Genomic DNA, 21337 nt, shown 5'->3' with positions numbered 1-21337 from the left:
AAGAGGGGAGCTACACTTTCGGCCGTGCGGAGGGTCTGGCGGAGGAGTGGGAGCGCGCCGCGGAAACCAAGACCCGCCTGAAGCTGGCGGCGAGGCGCATGGCCAATGACGCGGGAATGGGCTCCGCTGATCCCCGACGGCGCGGAAGACGGGAGGACGACTTCCTCACTTGCACGTCGGCTCCACCACAGCAGTATGGCAGAGAGAACGTGCAACCTGTATGGCGGAATAACAGTGCCCCATGTAAAACACCTAAGTACTCTGGTAAGGCAGATTGGCAGGCATTTCATGCCCAATTTGAACTACTGTCGCAAGCTGCGGGCTGGTCAGAGAGTGATAAAGCGCTACAGCTAGCGTTATGCCTTACAGATGATGCACTAGCATGCCTTTTACTGCTCAGCCCAGAAGAGAGAAATGATTATGAGGCTCTTGTTGGAGCCCTACAGAGACGTTTTGGACACTGTGAACAGCCCGGTCTCCTGCGCTCTGAACTGTCCAACAGACGCAGGCGGCCTGGGGAGCCCCTCCGTGTCTTAGCTAATGACATTGAATCTCTAGCCCGGAGGGCTTATGCCCACATGCCCCCTACGGTACAAACAGAGCTTGCCAGGGACCAGTTCATCCAAGCCATAACCCCCAGGGGGCTGCGCATCCAGACTCAGCTTGCCCATCCCCGCTCCATTCACGAGGCTTTGGAGCTGGCTCTAGAGAGAGAGATTGTGGAGGGCGGGACCATTGACAGCGGCCCTGGAGAGAGTGGTCCTGTGGTGAGAACTGCTGCTTGCGCTGACACAGCCCAAGTAAAGCCTGCTTGGGTCGATGAAATGACTGAACTGATCCGGGCTGTGTCCCTAAATTTGCCGCAAAGTGCCACACGCCCTCGCCAACGCCCTCTGGTCTGCTGGGGATGTGGACAACATGGCCATCTCCTCAGACAGTGCCCCAAACGGTCGAACGACCAGGGAAACGGACCAGGGCCCGTATAGATGGAACGGTACGGGCCCCTGGCGTTATGTTCCATGCTGCATCATCGAGAGAAGGGGGGGCCCAGCAGCGCAGCTGGGGCAGAGGGGCTCCACTCACCCCACAGGAGGACGAGAACACAGAATCTGCGATGGTGGTGGGTTGGACTCATGCTGGGAATTTCTGCCACGTTCCCGTCACCATATGTGGGGCCCCATGTACCGCCCTAGTGGACACAGGCTCCACAGCAACGCTGATGAGACCAGATGTGGTTCCTGAGGGGACGCAGTTGGAGCAGACTACAGTGCAACTGAGGACAGTGACAGGTGAGCTGGCCCCTATGCTTGGTAAGGGAAAAGTGACGTTGGATGTCGGAGGTCGGCCAGTGGATTTTTCAGTGTGGGTGGCGCAGGTGCAGGACCCCTGTATACTGGGGCTGGACTTTCTGAGGTCTGTGCGCTGCCTGCTCGACCTAGGGGAGAACACATTGACCTTCCCCGGGGGCCCCACCATCAGAATGACACCCCCCTCACAGTCCCTGAAGCCGCACCTCCTGGTCGGGACAGCCGTAGAGATGCACTGCTATGACTCAAAAAGCCCAGAAAATGGCAACAACTCCCCAGTCTGCAGCACCCTGCCGCTAGTTCAACATGCCCTCAGCAACGATCAGCCCCCCTCTGCACACTCATGTACATCCCCCCCAGCCCAGTCAACTACGGTGGAGGGGGCGGACAGGTTGGCAGCAGTGAGAGAGATATGGAGACAGAATTGTGACAACCTGGAGCAATGGCAACAGGATGAGCTGTGGAAGGTGTTGTCTGACTTTATGGATATTTTTGCACTATCAGATGATGAAGTGGGCTTGACACACCTGGTACAGCATGAAATAGACACTGGGGATGCGCAGCCCATCAGGACGCGTCCCCGGCGCCTCCCCATGGCTCACCGTGAGGCTGCAGACAGAGCGGTGGAAGAGATGCAAAGAGCTGGCATTATCGAACCGTCAGACAGCCCATGGGCCTCGGGGGTGGTGATGGTTTCGAAAAAGAGGAGCCCCAAGATGAGATTCTGTGTGGACTACAGACCGCTGAACAGTGTGACCAAAAAGGACGCATATCCATTACCCAGGATCGATGAGTCACTAGACTTGGTGTCTGGCTCCTCCTGGTTCTCTTCACTTGACCTGCGGAGTGGATACTGGCAGGTGCCCCTCAGCCCTGAAGCGAGACCGAAGACCGCCTTCTGTATGGATAGGGGGTTGTGGCAGTTCCGGGTCCTCAGTTTTGGCCTGTGCAATGCCCCAGCCACCTTTGAAAGACTCATGGACCGAGTGCTTGCTGGCATCCCCCGGCAGAGATGTCTGGTGTATTTGGATGATATCCTGGCCCATGGGAGCTCCTTCCAAACAGCTTTGGAGTCGCTGAGGCTGGTGCTGCAGAGAGTGTCGGTGGCGGGCCTGAAATTACACCCACAAAAGTGCCGCTTCATGAGGAAGGAGGTGGAGTTTTTGGGCCACAGACTGGGGGGAGAAGGTATCAGCACACTGGAAGAGAAAGTGCATGCAGTGAGAGACTGGCCCACACCCACTGACCAACGACAACTGAAGAGCTTCCTGGGCCTAGCCTCATATTACAGGAAGTTTGTGCGAGGTTTCTCCTGCATAGCTGCCCCTCTGTACCACCTGCTGAAAAGGGGAGGGGGCTTCGCTTGGACGCCACATTGCCAGCAAGCCTTCAACTCTCTCCAGAAGGCACTGACAGAGGCCCCCATCCTCACTCCCCCTGACCCCATGTTGCCATTTATTCTTGACACAGACGCCAGCGATGTGGGCATGGGCGCGGTGCTAGCTCAAGCGGGGCCAGAAGGAGAGAAAGTTGTGGCGTATTTCAGCAAAACCTTCAACAAGGCTGAGCGCCGCTACTGTGTCACACGCCGAGAGCTCCTTGCCATGGTGATGGCAATAAAGCACTTCAAATACTACCTGTGTGGCCGCCACTTCACTGTCAGGACAGACCATTCAGCGCTTCAGTGGCTGATGTCCTTCAGGGAACCAGAGGGCCAAGTTGCTCGCTGGATTGAAATGCTTCAGTCCTATAGTTTCACAGTGGTGCACAGGGCCAGAGCCAGCCACGCCAATGCAGATGCCCTGTCCCGCCGCCCCTGCGCCCTGGGGGGATGCCGATACTGTGAGCGGAGAGAAGCACGTGAGCAAGAGCTCCTTATCGAGGGGGAGGCATGTCCCATGCACGAGGAGGCTGGACCAGTCTGCCGGGAAACGCGGATGGTTGACGTGGCTGAGTGGCAGACACAACAGGGGCAAGACAGGGACATACAACCAGTGCGACAGTGGGTGGAAGCAGGACAGAGGCCCCCCTGGGAAGGGGTGATGGGGAGCTCCACTGCAACAAAAGGACTGTGGACAATGTTCGATGCGCTGAGAGTGAGAGATGGGGTACTGCAGAGAGCATGGAAGGAGCCTGCCACGGGAAAAGTGGCAGGTGATAGTCCCCAGTTCACTGAGAGACGCTGTGCTGAGAACATCCCACGGGACCACAGGGGCGGGACACTTTGGTGTGGCTAAAACACTCCGCCGGCTGCGTCAGGGATTTTACTGGGGGCGGGCCAGAAGGGACGTGGAGGACTTTTGCCGCCGCTGCGACCTCTGCGCGGCCTACAAGGGCCCCACAGACCAGTCCCGCGCACAACTTCAGCAACAGGCAGTGGGGGCTCCCATGGAAAGAGTAGCTGTGGACGTCATGGGCCCATTTCCCCGCACGGATACAGGCAACCGGTACGTTTTGGTCGCCATGGACTATTTTACAAAATGGCCTGAGGCATATGCAATACCAAACCAGGAAGCAGAGACAGTGGTTGACGCTCTCGTAGAGGGCATGTTCAGCAGGTTTGGGGCGGCAGAAACCATCCACAGTGACCAAGGGAGGAATTTTGAATCCCTGGTCTTTGCCACCATGTGTGATCGTATGGGCATGCATAAGACCCGGACCACAGCTCTGCACCCCCAGAGTGACGGCCTTGTCGAGAGGTTCAACAGGACCCTGGCAAAGCAGCTGGCAATCCTCACTGCGGAGCATCAACGTGACTGGGATACCCACCTACCCCTCGTCCTCATGGCCTACAGGTCTGCTGTTCAGGAATCCACCTCATGCACACCTTCCCTCCTCATGTTGGGGAGGGAGCTAAGGACACCGGCGGAGGTGGCCTTTGGAAAACCCCCTGATACCCCTGCTGTTCCTCCAGGGAGAGAGTACGCCAGGAGACTCCAGGATCGGATGGAGTCTGCCCACACCTTTGCCCGAGACCAGCTGGAGAAAGCGGGCATGAGACAAAGAAGGAACTATGACATAAGGTCAAAGGGGAGACACTTCCAAGCCGGGGAGCTGGTTTGGGTGTACAGCCCACGCAGGAAGAAGGGTCGGTGCCCCAAGTTGGATTGTCATTGGGTGGGGCCTTGCGAGGTGGTGGAGCGGCTGGGTGAAGTAGTGTACCGAGTCCAGCTGCCTGGAAAAAGGAAGAAGGTCGCACTCCACAGGGACAGATTGGCCCCGTACAGAGGAGACTCCCTCCCTACCCGAACGCCTGTACGGAGGGGCGAAAGCACAACCACTACCCACAGACACGCCCACGAGCCCCATCAAAGTCCCATTCCCCCTGCAAACAGTTCCCCAGAAACAGTGCCTGACCCCCCTGTTCACACTCCTCCTTTCCCCTTCCCGTCACACACACCTCTCGCTGCACGGGGGCGTAGCCCCATCCCCCAGGCAGAGGCGCCTGCATTCCCCACTCGGCCACGGAGACGTGGACGTCGGCCAGGCCATCTCAGAGACTTTGTGTAGTCCCTCGGGACGAGGGACTTTGTTGAGGGGGAGCTGTGTAATGAGCAGAGTTAATGTGTTCCTGTTATGTCGTTGAGTGTTATGCACTAATGTTACCAGCAGGGGTCAATGTTGTTCAATTGAGACTTAGTGGGGTGAGATGGCCTCGCGAGAGGGGGGGAAAAGAACGAGAGTTGGGACGTTGTTGTTGTTGTGCGGCTAATGTGTTCGGCGTGGTCACGGCCGACAGTGATCGGAGTTAAAGCCTAAATAAATGCACAGAAGTTACCATCCAGTCGTCGCCTCCTTATTCTTCGCTGCCGCACTGGGGTGAGCGTTACAATACGAAATAGTATTTTGTGGCCACAATTATAATTTTTTTTTTTGACCATGTCATGTCCGGGGCTACGTAGAGAAGCTAGTAACTGTTTCTGCTATTTAATACAGTTGTAACAAGCTGGACTTTAGATGTTATTTTGAGCACAAGTGTACTTACAGAGAGTGAGTGACCGCCTGCTCTATTTCAGGCCTGTCAAGCATCTATTCCAGTAAATGGGTGAGAGACTGCAGCATAGTTTGGGGGGAGGGTTGGGGGGCATCAGCATTGTTAACAGCAGAAGAAGACAATTGAAAAATGTGGAAAGATTCAACTGCACATTAAAAAAAATGAAAAAGTGTGTCGCTGAGCCTGTACGTCTGAGCTGAACTCTTGCTGGTGCCTGGAAACAGCAATTCACTGTTCCTATATTCATACACAGATGCTGATCTACATGTGTGACATGACATGTAATGTTGTGGCACTGAAAGGCAGTGAGGTAGCAGAAGCAGAGGAAGCCACAGTTTCACACCACATAGCAAAAATATGACTCATAATTAATCCTCACCATGGCTACTATCAGCGTTTCCCCTGACGTCAACTGAACCCCACTCTCGACATGAATGAATATATATTTTATTCATGAATCTAATGAGAGAGTTCATGTTGTATTGTCTTTTATGGAAATAAGTTGATTTCTTCTGTATCCTTATGTCTTCACATGATAATATCCATGCGTGATATTGTTTTTGTTCCCCTCCACCTGCGTTTTATGGTTCAGACTGAGGGTGCACACATCCATGAACATCCAAAATCAAACTCTGTTGTTGCTTTGTTGTGATGGTGATTAGACAATCAGATCTGTGAGACCAAAAAATTGCTTTGGTAATGACAGTTTCTGGAAGTTTTTACAATGTGCAGAATCCTTCCTTTTGATCCCTGCCCTCAGACAGACCAAGTGAGTGAGTGAGTGAGTGAGTGGGAAACGCATGAGGTAATGAATGAGACTTGTTGTATACTGACCTCTTGTGCTCTGAAAAAGCAGTGCACACAGATCATGAGATCCTGACTGCTGGTAATTAACTCTATCGGCACAAAATAAAAGGTTTAATCAGTTAAATGTTTTGATTACATTTTCACAGTATCTTAGTGTTCACATGTATTGCTAATTGAGCCACTTCTTCTTACCCCATATGCACGCACGTTTAATCCAGTTTTACTTTGTTTATGCTTTAGATATTGGGAGTATCTCCAAAATGAACTGGGAGTATCTCCCAATTTCTAAAGAAGTGGCTCATTTAGCAATACATGTTCTACTTTTTGGGAGGATAGTTTGTTGACTTGGCGCAAACACATCAGGATTTTGTTCAGATGGAAAGCACATTGGATACTTCTGCACAATGTCAAGTTTCTCCCAGATCAGTTGGATAAATATGGTTTCACGGATATAAGATGATGCACTGGTGATGATTAAACTGAACAACTGGGACATGTTTCCTTCAAATCAAGCTCTCAATTAGGAAACGGAAGCTTCTCAAGGAACTCATTAATTCAGAAAAACTGAGCCAAAAACTTGTTTTCAGTCAAAATGATCCAATTAATTCAGAAAAAAAGAGCAAGACGCATCTGTAGTGGATAGACATACTGTTTATCTGTCCTTTAATCATCTGTCATACAGTTCAAACTTGGTAGGTGACTTACTGAGGGAACCAGTGTGCTCAGTACTGACTTTGACGTGAGAAATGCAACAGATATGTTGCTAGAATTGCTTCCATTGTTTCTTTCCTTATCTAAAAACAGGCACATAATGAACGGCTGCTGCACTAGTAACAAATAAAGTGAGCCCAAAAAGCAATGTTGACATTCTGAATAGGATTTTGTTGTTCACAATCCTCACTCTGTGCCCTCCATACAAAAATGAGCTCATTATGATCCAAAGTGTTCGGGGGGTGAGAAAGCTTGCTGAGTGGGAGGGTCACACAGGCCAGTGTTGTATATATATCACAGGAAAAAAACATGTTTTCTTCGTCCAAGTCAACAGCAGAGTTATTTTTGCTTTCAACTCACACTGACCAGTCACTTCAGATCAAGACAAGGTAAGAACATTGAGTTTCTACTGAATAACTTTAAAGACAGTTTAAATCCATTTCCCTGTTGCTCCGATCTTCGTTTGATTTTTAATGACGACTGTAATCACATAATCTGAGATGGGTTTTTTTTTACACGAGAGTCGAGTAATAATTAACAGATATTAATTATGTGATCATAAAGCCACGCAAGCACGTGCAAAGGAGCTGCTTTAAGCATCTCTCTGAAACTATATCTCAACCAGGAAGCTCTGCAGATAAGAAGTCTGAGTTTTATGTTTGGTCAAAGGTGCTTTGGCTGCTGATTCTCATTCCCACTCACCTCCTGCCTGCTGAGGTAGATGCCAGAGTGGATTAGTTGAGCTGAAATCCCCTTTCGATGGGATATGAGGAGGCAAAGAGATGGTGACATCTTACAAATACCTGGGTGTTCACCTTAACAATAAACTGGACTGGTCTGATCATGCTGCTGCGCTCTACAGGAAGGGTCAGAGCAGACTCTACCTGTTGAGGAAACTAAGGTCTTTTGGAGTTCAGGGAGAACTCCTGAAGACCTTCTACGACTCAGTAGTGGCATCAGCCATTTTTTACGCAGTGGTCTGCTGGGGCAGTGGCATCACAGCCGCAGACAGGAAGAGGCTGGACAGGCTGATTAAGAAAGCCAGCTCTGTCCTTGGATGTCCCCTGGAACCAGTGGAGGTGGTGGGAGAGAGGAGAATGGCTACCAAGCTATCATCTCTGATGGACAACCTCTCCCACCCCCTGCAGAACACCATCGCAGCACTGGGCAGCTCCTTCAGTCACAGACTAAAACATCCAAAATGTCTGAAGGAGCGTTATCGCAGGTCGTTCCTCCCTGCAGCTGTTAGACTGTACAACAAGTACTGCTCTAAGTAGACCCCACACACACACACACACACACACACACACAAACACTCCACTCTCCATGTGCAATATACTGTTAACTCTCATTGGTGTAATATACTGTATATATTTTTTCATAATGTAAATTTTTTTTGAAGTGCAATATATTGTCATTTTTCATACTGTCAAATTTTTTATACTGTAGTTTTCTCATCAGTGCAATATCCTTATCCTTATTTATTATCCTTATTTAATAGCTCAGCCTTGTTTCCTTACACTATAAATACCATGTGCATACTGTGTATATTCTGCAGACCGGTTGTAATGTACATTCTATTTTTAAACCTATTTTTATAGTCAGTGTTAATATCTTTATATATTGTACTTTATATATTCTATTTCTTTTTGGTAATGCATGTTTATTATTTATTATCCTTATCCTTACTGTCTTGCTGCTGTAACACTGTAAATTTCCCCACTGCGGGACGAATAAAGGACTTCTTATCTTATCTTATCTTAAAAGCTACCTCTCAAAGCGTGAGTGGGCAGCCCGCTGCATGCATAAGCCATGAAAGCTGCTTTGTCCTCCACTGTTTCATTAACTCACAAGGGCATTAGTGTGGCCGGGTCACACTCTATACACACTCTTTTTTTTTTTTTTACTTTCTTTCTTTTTTAATAAAAAAAGGAAGCAGAGCAAACGCTAACAGTGAGATAGTGAGATGTTCACACTTGTGTGAATAGAGAAATATATAATTAAAGTCAAACACCTTTCTTTTCCTGTTTCCGTTAAAGCTCAAATGGTATGTCATGAACTCATGTAATGAATTCTTGAGACAGAAATTCAACATTGACAAAAACAAGTATAGAAACTCTGGACCCCTGAGAAAAGCTACCTTCAATGACAGTAAATTTGGTGTTTTTGTAAAACAACAACAACAAAAAAAATTCACCTCATTTCCCCATTAGACCTCTGACTTTTTGTTTATTCGTATTTATTTTATAATGTGTGTATACACTTTTCTGAACTGTGTTTTAAGGAAAATCAACCTGTGTAAGAATAATTCTACTATTGAAGGACAAATAATGTGTAACATACAGTCTTGGATTATCCTGAAAGCAGAATCATGCAAAGATTAACAAACCAAAGTTTGACAAAAAAAAACTCAACTTTTAACTGTATTTTCTTCATTTCGTCCAGAGGGATTATCTCTGCCGTAATGCTGCTCCAATAAGGTGAGAGCACTTTCCATTGATTCAATACATTAGGAATGTTCAGAAAAGTTACAGTAACTAAGTGTGTAAGGTTGAGTAAAGTGCAGCCGCTGAGCAGGGCGTTGGAGCGGCAATGAAAACATGCAAGCATCTGCAAAATCCTATCAGACAGGTCATAAAGAAGAGCACATATAAAAGAATAATGGGGGTTTATAATTATCCTTTAAGTACACGTGTGAGGCAAGAGATTGCGCCGAGGAGGTGGGAGAATTAATTTTAATCAGTCTTAATATAGAAGTTGTCATTTGAGTAACATTGTTAACAAATTACACTTCAACAAAATTTAACAAGGCGTCATTTTTTTCCACGTTTGATTTTAAATTGTTGAAATAAAGTGTTTGAAGAGAGATATGTTCTGCCTGGGGAGGGGGGGGGGGGGACCTGACAATTATTCATTGACATTTGAGTAACATGTCACTGATCTGCCCATCCTTCTCCACTCCTCTCCTCTCCCTCAGCTCTACCTTCCACTCACTCCCACTTTCTCAGTAACATCAACGTGCTCTCCCACCTGTCTCTCCGTCCTCTAAAGCATAATTACCACATCTCTCCATCCAGATCCAAAACATGCCGTGCGGCTTCGTCAAGTCCTTTCTGGTGAGCGTGTCTCGGAGGAAGCCTCTGGAGCCCGACGGGGAAGAGTCCACATTTGACCGATGCCTGACCACTCTGGATTTGGTGGCCCTGGGAGTGGGCAGCACCCTGGGGGCCGGTGTCTATGTCCTGTCTGGTGAGGTGGCCAGAGACACAGCTGGACCCAGCATCATCATCTCGTTCTTCATCGCCGCTCTGGCCTCTATATTCGCGGGGCTGTGCTATGCAGAGTTTGGATCCCGGGTTCCCAAAACAGGCTCAGCATACCTGTACAGCTATGTGACTGTTGGGGAACTGCTGGCTTTCATCACTGGATGGAATCTGTTACTTTCTTACGTCATAGGTGAGTGTGACACCCAAGAATTATTTATCTAGGATAAAAAATATGCATTCAATTACAGTTTAAGAGAATCATTATTAGTTACTGTGTTGCGTCTGTGGAGATTTTCCTTTTGCATTTAAGCTGCTGTGCACAGAAAATAACTATTTAAATGTACTAACGACTGTCTTCATATTTTTCTCTGAAAAACAACTGTTTTCCTCTTATGTAACATGTTCTCACTTCACCAGGAAACAATGAAAACTATAAATCATCAACCATCAACATGAGACTCTAAAACACTTAGTGACCTTTCACCAGCTGCTGAGACAGAGTCATGATGGCTTTAACGGTTACTTAAGTACAGTTCTTCTCATGTTTTTGACACATACTGTTAAGTTTATTGTTTTGTTGTAAATAACTTCCAGAGAACAGCTATAGTCGGTAAAAAAAAAAATAATAAAAAAAAAAAACGGGGTTGTAAAGTGTGAAGACAGGAACATGAAAGGACATATCGCATGTCGCATGAGGAGTCGAGCTGATAACTTGATTGCACCTCCTCTCTCATTATCTGCTCAGGGACGGCCAGCGTTGCACTGGCATGGAGCGGGACGTTTGATGACCTCATAGGGGGGGTTATATCAAAATACTTCGAAAAAAATGCAGCCATGGGCCTTCCTGGTCTGGCACCTTACCCCGATGTCTTTGCTGCAGCTCTTATCATATTACTGGCAGGTAAAATAAATAAATGCAAATGGGTTTTCATAGTAGGGAAAATATATATATATATATATATATATACATATATATATATGTGTGTATATATATACACACAAAAATTATGAACCTAACTATTTTCTTTTTTATTTGAAGGTTTGCTGGCCTTTGGAGTGAAAGAGTCAACAACGATAAACAAGATCTTCACAGCAATCAACATCCTGGTGCTGTTGTTTGTGACCATCTCTGGATTCATCAATGGAGACATCGCCAACTGGCAAATCAGCGAAGAGGCTCTGATAAACGCCACAGCAGACTTCAAGTAAGAGCAGCATGTTTTATGACATGCACACGTGGGGGTCCTATGTCTTCCACATATATGTAGTATTTCTGTCTTTGCAAATAACCACAAGATAATACTGACTTCCATTGGACAGGAACCTGAGTTCTACTGCCAATGTAACAAGTATATATGGAGTAGGAGGGTTTTTCCCTTATGGCATCTCTGGCACCATAGCTGGAGCTGCAACGTGTTTCTATGCATTTGTTGGATTCGACTGCATTGCAACAACAGGTGAGATGATAACTTGTCTCACTAGCATTAAGAAGCCGTTTGATAAGTTACGTCGTATCCAGCACAGAAGGAACACACAGATATGCACACTGTGGCACAGAAGATTGAAGTTTAACTTAATATTGATTCAAATGGAACGCATGGCCAACTTTGCAGTGTTTTCATTTCACTGCATGCTCAGTGTTGTTGCATGATGTCCAAATCTAGTTGTAGGGCAAAATAATAAATCCAAAATACCATATCAACATTTTACAGAAGTAAAAAAAGTCTCAAACATAACATTTTATATAAAATCATAAATCATTTTCAATAATAATAACCACGTGACTGACAATATGATGCCGCAATCTGCTGATATGTACGTGTTATTACCGCGCTATTATCAGGTACATTATCAGTCCAGATAAATGCTGATAAATGATCCATTGTTGTGGTTTTTCTCACATCAACATAGATATAAAACTACTCCAAAGGTTTCATACACATACACAGCATCACTTTCACCACAGTCACTCATCAATACTGAGAACTTTGAGGTTGTATCAAGGACAATATATTGTATAAAATATATTTAAAACAACCAGACACCAAAGTACACTACTATAAAACAACATAAAGAGAAATAAAGAAAGCTGCTCAAAAGCATACAAATGAATGAGGTTGACCTTTAAAAGAGTGGCTGACCTTGTGTTTATCTCCACAGGTGAGGAGGTGAAGAACCCTCAAAAGTCTGTCCCTGTGGGCATCGTGGCCTCACTACTCATCTGTTTCTTCGCCTACTTTGCTGTGTCGGCTGCCCTCACTCTGATGATGCCGTATTACTTGCTTGACGAGAAAAGCCCGCTGCCAGTGGCCTTTGATTATGTCGATTGGGGTCCGGCCAAATATGTCGTGGCTGTGGGATCACTGTGTGCTCTGTCCACCAGGTAAGAAACTGCTGGTAGTGTGATTCCTATTTAAGGGTGTTATTCATAGGCTGAAATGTACCTTTAAACTAAAGTAGTATGGATTTTTATGACAGTCTGGCAGTCAGTCATCAGGCCACTATTAATCCTGACTGAATACAATACATTTTTAAAGCACATTAAACACATTGAGAGTTCAGCCAAATTACTTTACAAAAGCAAAGAATAATTTAAATATGCTGGTCCCTCGACATGGACTAACTAACAGAGCATCAGTAACTGCTTCTAAGCAGTTAATCTATCAATCTACTTTACAAATTATTTGTTGGTAAGCCTATTTTCTAGAAACTGCACCTGTTTGAACATTGGTGTTGTCTTTTCATCCTGTATTAGTGAGATGCTGGGCTTTTATTTGTTTTGTGTGACAGTTGTATTATGACTGTTGGTGTTGGTGAAATGTGTGACCATTGTGCAGGCAACATTTTCAGACAGAACAGAGGACTGTAGAGAAACAGTTATCAGTCTTTACTCCACATGTTCTCGGCCACTATTTTCTAACTTTATGCAATGTGTGCGTTACACTGTCTTAATTCACTACTGCAGTACTTGTGCACCAAATGTGCTCTGCAATAATATTTACCCAGACAATCTGCTGCACTCAAAACCTGGCTGCAACGTGGTGTGCAAAGTCACAAGGAGGTGTGACTAAGTGCAGCCCGAAGAGATTATGCATCACATTATTTCCTATAAATGAAATGTTTATAGGCCAATTAACAGTATGATTAACCAACAGCGAGGTGTATAATTTTGTGAACCCACACTGAAAACGGAAACATGATCAGAAGTTCACGTATTGTTTTTTATGAGTGCTTCTGTTGAACTCTGCCACTCTTGCTGCACAAAGTATTTTTCTTTCATTATATGTACATAAAAGAAAATAAAGCTAATTAATTTTCCCTGTTTTTGTGTGTCAAGCCTGCTGGGTTCCATGTTCCCGATGCCCAGGGTGCTGTTCGCCATGGCCAGAGATGGTTTGCTCTTCCAGTTCCTGAGCAAGGTCACTAACAAAGGCAGTCCTGCTTTAGCTACAATATCATCTGGAATCGTGGCAGGTACAGACGCTCTAGCTGTTTATCAGTCTCTGTGCGCGTGTGGTGACGTTTGTGAACTTGGAGTAACTGTTTTTCCGCTTCTTATCTTCTCTTCAGCCATCATGGCTCTGCTGTTTGACCTGGAGGCCTTGGTGGAAATGATGTCCATTGGCACTCTATTTGCTTACACACTTGTGGCCATATGCATTCTGATCCTGAGGTACGACGTGTATCCTCCCCGCAGGCTTCACAGAGAACGCTGAGCAAATCTTACTTCAGATTTGACAGTTTGTTTTATTTGCAAACCAGGTACCAGGCTGCTCCATCTGAAGACACAGATCTGCACACCGTAGAATCAAAACACAAATTTGGTTTCTTGAGGCCGCCATCGTCGCCCAACGCTGCAACTGCAAGAACTGTCACGATCTTGACAGTAATTGCTGGTAAACCCAAGATTATAGAAGCACTTGGTGTTTCTCAGTTTATTATCAATCACCCAAACGTACATTTTTTGTCAGATGCATAACTTCTTCTGCGTCTACCTTTTCTTTTTCAAAGTCGTGTGTGTGGTTTCACTGTGCGCCCTCCTGGCTCAAGCCATGGATGCTCTGGTCAGTTTGGAAGCGTGGAGTCTGGTGCTTGTTTGCATCCTCGCCCTCATGATACTGGTCATCACTTTCCTCATCTGGAGGCACCCGCAGAATCCTACCAAGGCATCATTTATGGTGAGTGTTTGTTTTTTATTATTTGTTTAGATCATTTGAATATGTATCTGAGCAAATCTAGTTAAACGTGACACATGTTTTCCCCCCTCTCTTTTCATAGGTGCCTTTACTCCCTGCTCTGCCTATAGTGAGCACACTCATCAACGTCTACTTGATGGTGCAGTTAGGTGGAGACACTTGGTTAAGATATGGTATTTGGATGTTAGTGGGTAAGTTTATGGTTTTTTGCTCGAAATTTTTACGGCGCTTTTGACGAGTTAGCCGTTGACCTGTAATCATCCCCTTCTTTTTCTTTTCTGCAGGATTATTAATTTATTTCTGCTACGGGATTCGTAACAGCGTTCAGAGAAAGCGTCTCCCCGGCAACCAGATGGGGATTCAAACTATCAGTGACACAATAGACACCAAAGACACCAAAGAGCCGATCAAAACATACATCATTAGAGAGGAGAAATTCTGAGCTTATGTATCGAAAAACAAACTTAATGGAGTTAAGTTTGTAAGTTCTACTAATATTGTTGTCTCCATCATGTTCAGACTGAATAACATTAAAGGAGATAAGAACAGGAACATTTTGTAAAGTTGTGTGTAGGAATCATTAAAGATTTGTGAGCACACATTGAAAAAAAAAGATCTCTACCTGTATATTTCTAATACCATTATTAATCACATTTTCCAGTATCAGTGTCAGAGCCATGACCTGGTGCCTCAGAATCCTGCACCCACGTTAATAACATGAATAACACGTTTACACTTTTTTTTAAATGTATTGATGGTATATTGTGAGGCATTTCAATTTTACACAAATTTCTATGACTGTAAATAAAAAAGTGTTTTTCCACAGAAATTCGATGTCAATATGGAAACCTCTTTGTTAGATGTGATGTTTGTTTCTTTTCATTTGTATTTGCTATATGTATTGTTTCCAAGTGTAAATATGAAAATGTATCATTTTTGTAATTTGTTGTAAATGTTTTCTTCAATTAAAAAATATTAATATTTTTTTCCTCAAAACGCCTGCAACCTGGAGTTCTTTTTCTAAAGGGCACATTGAAAAAGATACAGTTTGGCTTGTAATCCGAGAGTTCAGTGAAAACAGAACGACCTTTCAGAGCAGTTTATTGATGTCACTGGGCACAGCAGGACAGCATCCAACACCTCAAACTTGTATTCCTCTTCCTGTTTGAGTACTTTGCTGGGTCTGCAGTCTGCAATGTTTCTGGACTGAGGAAACCAGAGAACCAGGGAACGGGGTGAACATACAAACTCCATGCAGCCCTTGTTCGGGCCAGGTTCCAAAGCCGGGTCTTCTTTCTGCAAAGGCAAGAGTGCTAACCACTACACCAACCATGTGGCCCACATTTCTGCATTAAACTACTAAAAACCAAGGTTAACCCTAACCCTAACCTTAAAAACCAAACTGTAATGTTTTGTTAAGGAGTTTACTTACATTATCCAAAACATTTCCAACACTCTTCCACTCAGTCCATGAAAGTCTGGATTTGTACTCGTACTGTACAACAGTTTCATTTTGGTCATCTGTTAATGGAATCATTACGAGTGTTGCCTATATTTTTTAATAATTTATGTGCATAATAATAATGTATGTACACTCTTAGAAATAAGGGTTCCAAAAGTGTCCTTCTACAAGGGATGAGGTTCTACCTGGAACCATCTTCTGAAAAACCCTTTCCCGAAGAAAGGGTTTTTCAAGGGTTCTCAGTAAGAACCATTTTGATCCAGAGAACCCTTTAAAACCCCTTTCCTGTATAAAGGGTTTTAAAAGGGTTCTTGGTGGAACCCTCCAAAAGGGATCCAGGTAGAACCTTTTTATAATCTACTCAGCACTTTTATTTCTAAGATTGTACTGTATCACGATGACTCGTGAGATAATGAGATAATGTTATGACCGGGCCTCCGGGGGAAAACCTGATCACAACAATAGTGTAGAGACTCCTTCTTAACAACTCCCAAGAAACCACCAGCAACCAAACTATACAAACCGTTTTAATGGTATATTAAAAACAAGCAGAAAATGTCTGCTGGCAGTCTTGCTGTGACTGGTTCAAGGAAGTCCACTGCAGCTGGGATGATCAGGCTTCTTGTTCTGGATCCACCTAGACCAGGGTTTCTCACTCCTGGTCCTGGGCCGTCACTGTCCTGCATGTTTTAGGTGTTTCCCTGCTCAAACATGCCTGATTCAAATAAATGGGTTGTTATCAGGCGTCAGCAGAGCTTACTGACGAACTGACCATTTGAATCAGGTGTGACACTCTCACACATGTTATTCAATCAAACTTGCACACCTGCAACTCATCACACACACACAAGCAGAAGAAACACCACCCTGAAGACAAAATTCCCATGATCCCTTGCTTCTTTTGTTGTTGATACATACACATTTAAAGGCGCCATATGTAAGAATGCGGCCAAAAACGGTTACTTCACTGAAATTCAAAATACCGAGGTCTTTTAGGTTTCGTTTTCTCCGGCCATTGTCACTCAGATGTAACTGGCAACCCGTGGTTGCTCGGCAGCTGAGACTCTACTGACTGCAATGATTGGTAGACGGAGGTGGCTCCACATGCCAAAACATGATTTCAAAACATAAACTTGATTTGCAGTCTGCAAAAGATTTTTTTTAATGCAAATATTTTGTCTGTACTGTTGTTGTTGGTGAGTTCAGTTTGTTATATGAACATTATTCCTGAGTCTCTGTGACATATTGGGAGGATTTTACGGCCAGTTGCTTTAGATTTATTACATAATGCACCTTTAAGAATTAAAAGCTCAGTCTAAGATAAGTTTTGTGTATTTATTGATTTTTCGACACAAAGCCTGTGTTTTCCATAGAAAGACAATTAGTATGTGGTTTATTGGGCACCAAATGTTTTTAAAACCCTTCCCACTGCCCCTGTTTGGGCTGCATGGTGTGTTCTGCGACGTGTGTTCCTCACACACCTCCAGTCCAGCAGCTAAGTAAACAGGCCGTGCTTTTCCACATGGAGGTGCCTCTGTCTCTAAACCCTCATTGGTCCAGTGAGGCTTGAAAGCCTCCATTGAGCCAGTAAGGAGGAATTTGAGGTGCTAATGCTTATGCTCGGGAGGAGGAATTTTGTGTGATTCTAGTAAACAGCTGACTGCTCACTTTGCTCACTCTTCCCTCCTCCTCCTCTTTTCCCTCTCCTCTCTTTCCTTCAGTCATTTTGTTTTAAGTGTGCTGAACTGCATGAACTAACGCCACACCGATAATCCACTGATCAATCATGGCTCCGTTGAAACTGTTTGGGTCAAAGAGGAAGCTGGTGCTGACCACTCTTCTCATCTGTGCTGCAGTCTTCGAGTTAGGTAAGAGTGATTCCCTGCTGAACCTGTGTTTCTTCAGGACAACAAAGAAAGGACATTCCTGTTCTGTCTTAATGCACGATCTGTATCTGTGAACTGTTGATGCATCATGTGCTCTTAACCTTTCATAGCTCATTGTCAAAAAGATGCTCAGAAACAAAGGAAGCCCAAGTTGAGCAAACCCAAACCAGAAAAGTCAACAAACAAAGTGTCCACGTCTGTAACAGCCAAACCCAAGAGCAAAGCGTCACCTGCAGCTCGACAACAGACCGTTCTCACACAGGTATTTCATCTGGTTTACAAAAGGAGCATTAAACAGAGGAGGAAAATGCATCTTTCTTTGCAGTGTGATGTAAAAAAAATAATATGATTTTGAATCACACATGAAGGTTCTAAACAGAGGGAAGTTTAAGAAAGTGGGAGAAACTATCAGCGTGCCGACAGGGGATACTCTGGAGCTGAGGTGCAGGGGCAAACCTGTGCAGTGGGGCGTCCCCTCATACCTAGAGGAGGATGATGAAGGGAGGCTCAGGTAATGAAAAATACGTTTTTAATCAAGTGAGATCAAATCTTCTTGTTAACTTTTGTCTCTTTTGTCTCTGCAGGACTGTCCAGCATGAGCGATACGGCGTTCTGACATTAGTCAACACAACAGGTGCAGACACGGGAGAGTTCACCTGTTACCCAATGTACTGTGAGGACACGGACTGCCGGAAGGTGTACGACAAAGCTATCAAAGTCTTCATCTTCTTCCCTGGTACATCAATACATTTTATGGATGCAATTACGCACGCACTTTTCAGAAGTGCAAGCCTCTTCCTTCACTGCCATCTTGATTAGCAGCGTTTTATATCCATATGATATCTTATCATCAATATTCCATATCTTCTCGCTCTTCCAACCAGACCCACACGAACTGTTTGTCCCGTCATCCGATTATTACGAAGTGATTCAACTGAGAAGCAACTGGCCGACCATCCTCCCCTGCCAGGTGACCACACCTGAGGCCAAAGTATCTCTGCACCGCGAGTTTCCACCCGCGGAGGTGGTGGTGGATGGGACGGAGATCTCCTTCAATGTGAAGAAGGGATTCACCATCCATCGACCTCGGCCTTATCACGCCGGAGCCTTGTACTGTGTCGCCAGTCTGGGCAACCTGAGGATGAGCTCCACCAAGTACATGCTCATCTATGTCAACTGTGAGTCATCCATTTCCCAATCACACTTTATTTATTGCTCTGTTGTGATACTGGGCGGGGGAGCTTAATCTATCCTACATTAGACAGAGATGTGGAAAAACAATGAACAGGAAGTCAAACTAACACATGTACTCTCACTCATGACAACCACATCTGACTGATTCCTCAGTAATTCAAACATTTGTTTTTCCTAGCATTTTTCTACTGTTGTACTTTCATCAGTCAACATTTAAACTCCTGTAAAGTAAAGGTGCAACATGTGTGCAAGAGTAAGTCACATCTCATAACGAGACTGCAGCTGGTCCAAAAGGCAGCAGCACATGGTCACATCTTCTGGCTTCACTACACTGGCATCCTGAGACGGGATCCAGTTCAAAATTTAACTTCTTGTTTTTAAAACTTTGCAAAACACTGTGGCACCCTATTTGACCGAGTTACTGCTGCACCCAGTTAGAGCAACAACTCAGCAGCCACAAGTGACGTTCTTAGCTCCAGACTAAAAACAGAAGGGGACAGACTTTTTCTGTCTGTCTGTATTCAGACAGGCCGGACCCTTGAAAGTCTCTTCTAAAAAAAAAAACGATTTATTTGCTTTGGCTTTTAATATCAGTTGCGCTTTAAACTTCTTTGTTTTTCTTATTTCTTATTGGGTCTTGGTGTTTCGTCTCTATTTGTGTGTGCTGTTTCCATTGCTGTGTTTTTACCCATGTTTATTTGGTGATTTTACTTATTGCATTTTATTGTGAAGCACTTTGGGGCAAAATGTGCTGTATCGTTAAATTTGACCTTGTAACAAATGGAGGACTCCTCCACTTACGGTGACCTTCACATACCAGAAGGGATGACGTTCTTCTTCGTTTGTGTAGAATGTTTCCACTTCAAAAGCTGAAACACAGGCTCTGGCTAGTTTGTCCATTCAGGCATTTCAGCAGTTTATTTTCTTCTGAAAGTTTTTTTTTACAGGTTATAGACAAAATAAGTCAGATAAGAATATTTTTGAAGACTTTGTAGTGTAATACGACTGGTGCATGAGGACAACCCTGAAACCACTGAAAGTATATAAACCATGGGTCAGATATGGTGTGTCTTTGTCACTATTTATTTGCTTCTTTTTGTGTGACTTCACACTGACGTGACTCACTGACATCTGCCTCCAGACCCCATGGCTCCTCCGGCTCCAGTCATCCAGGCCTCGGCGAGTTCAGTGGTTGTGGGAGAGAACCTGCGTGTCAGCTGCAGCGTGGTGGGAGAACAGGATGTCGCTGTGGAGTTCACCTGGGAATATCCCGGACAGGAGGTCAGACACACACACTGACAGAGAGAAACAACTACCTTTAATAAATCTAATACTGAACAATAATTTGCACATTTATGTAAATTAGTGTTCGTAGGTCATTTGTTATTCTGTACACATGAGTATTAAGTCATTAAAAACACATTAATTTGCTGTTGTAGGGAGAAGTAAGTGAAGGATCTGTGCAGCTGCTGTGTACATCATCCTACGTCTGTTCAGCTAACTTTGCTCTTTTAGCTTGTTCATCATTACTTAAGAGACATACAACCTATGGACTGCTCAGCATCCAGGCCTTATGACTCATTAACATGTAATCTGCAGACCGCATGGTTTAACAGTAAACAGGAAACTCTTCTGAAACCTGTGCTGGTTGCAGATTGGGAGGCCTCCGTACACACAGGAGAGCATCAGTCCAGTGGCTGGAGGATCAGCAGGACAGCGGTCTCAGTCCGTTCTCCTCGTGGACGAGATGAGGGACGTGGACCAGGGAACGTACACCTGCACCGCTCAGAACCTGCAAGGAGTCAAATCAGTGTCCACCACTGTTAAAGTGGTCCCCAAAGCAAAACCTAAGAAACCATGAGAACCACACACACACAGAAACATTAATATTTTGCTTTGACAGTAGTGTTCACTTGAGATTCGTGCCAGTAACACTTAATAAAACTGGGAAAAAAAACGAGAGCGAGAGAGTAAGGTGAGGCAACGCTGCAGTATCTTCCTTCAGGTATTTTTATCACCCACTGTCCCCACAACAGGAGACACTATACACACTATATGTTACCTCGTAAAACATGCTGGAACTTGAGCTGAATGTACACGGTACATTAAATTTACTGCATGTCATCACCAAAACTTTGTCAAGTATTAAATATTTTATATGTGCTGCATGTTATGTGTCATTATATATTGTTTTACCGAAGGTGCAAAATATATAGATAAAACAATAAACTGATGATGACAATGACCTCATGTGACACAGAATGTGAAATATCAGCATGTATCGATGGTATGCAAATCATTACTTAATATGTTGTTATACTGGGTACCAATCACACAATACTAACATAGTAATTTATAAAAATGCTGTATATTATTATAAAAAGCCTTCACACAGTACAGTGAATAGTAATTATTTTTCATTTTGCAAACTGATATAGTTCAATATTCAATAGAACATTTTCTTGATTAAAAACATTTAGTACTAATGGCAATGGTAGCTCATCCCTTGAAGGT

At 44.7% G+C, this 21337-nt stretch overlaps 2 protein-coding genes across 2 annotated transcripts; both read left to right on the top strand.

Moving 5' to 3' along the window:
• The first annotated feature begins 9182 nt into the window (after window positions 1-9182).
• On the top strand, window positions 9183-15143 carry LOC310928488 (cationic amino acid transporter 2). Its single transcript, XM_083891042.1, has 12 exons — window positions 9183-9299; window positions 9897-10275; window positions 10831-10986; window positions 11125-11290; window positions 11406-11542; window positions 12246-12468; window positions 13423-13559; window positions 13656-13758; window positions 13848-13981; window positions 14097-14263; window positions 14364-14472; window positions 14566-15143. The coding sequence occupies exons 2-12, from the start codon at window positions 9906-9908 to the stop codon at window positions 14721-14723; spliced, it is 1860 nt and encodes a 619-aa protein (XP_083747168.1). The 5' UTR covers window positions 9183-9299; window positions 9897-9905; the 3' UTR covers window positions 14724-15143.
• A 2386-nt stretch (window positions 15144-17529) lies between these two features.
• On the top strand, window positions 17530-20684 carry LOC310928278 (platelet-derived growth factor receptor-like protein; the record flags this gene model as incomplete). Its single annotated transcript, XM_083890800.1, has 7 exons — window positions 17530-17611; window positions 17740-17891; window positions 17998-18140; window positions 18214-18365; window positions 18514-18807; window positions 19965-20104; window positions 20478-20684. The coding sequence occupies 7 exons, from the start codon at window positions 17530-17532 to the stop codon at window positions 20682-20684; spliced, it is 1170 nt and encodes a 389-aa protein (XP_083746926.1).
• Between the last annotated feature and the right edge of the window lie 653 nt (window positions 20685-21337).

Source organism: Microchirus variegatus (genome assembly GCF_963457635.1).
Source record: "Microchirus variegatus genome assembly, chromosome: 6".
Lineage (NCBI taxonomy): Eukaryota > Metazoa > Chordata > Actinopteri > Pleuronectiformes > Soleidae > Microchirus > Microchirus variegatus.
This window is presented reverse-complemented; position numbering and strand designations above follow the sequence as displayed.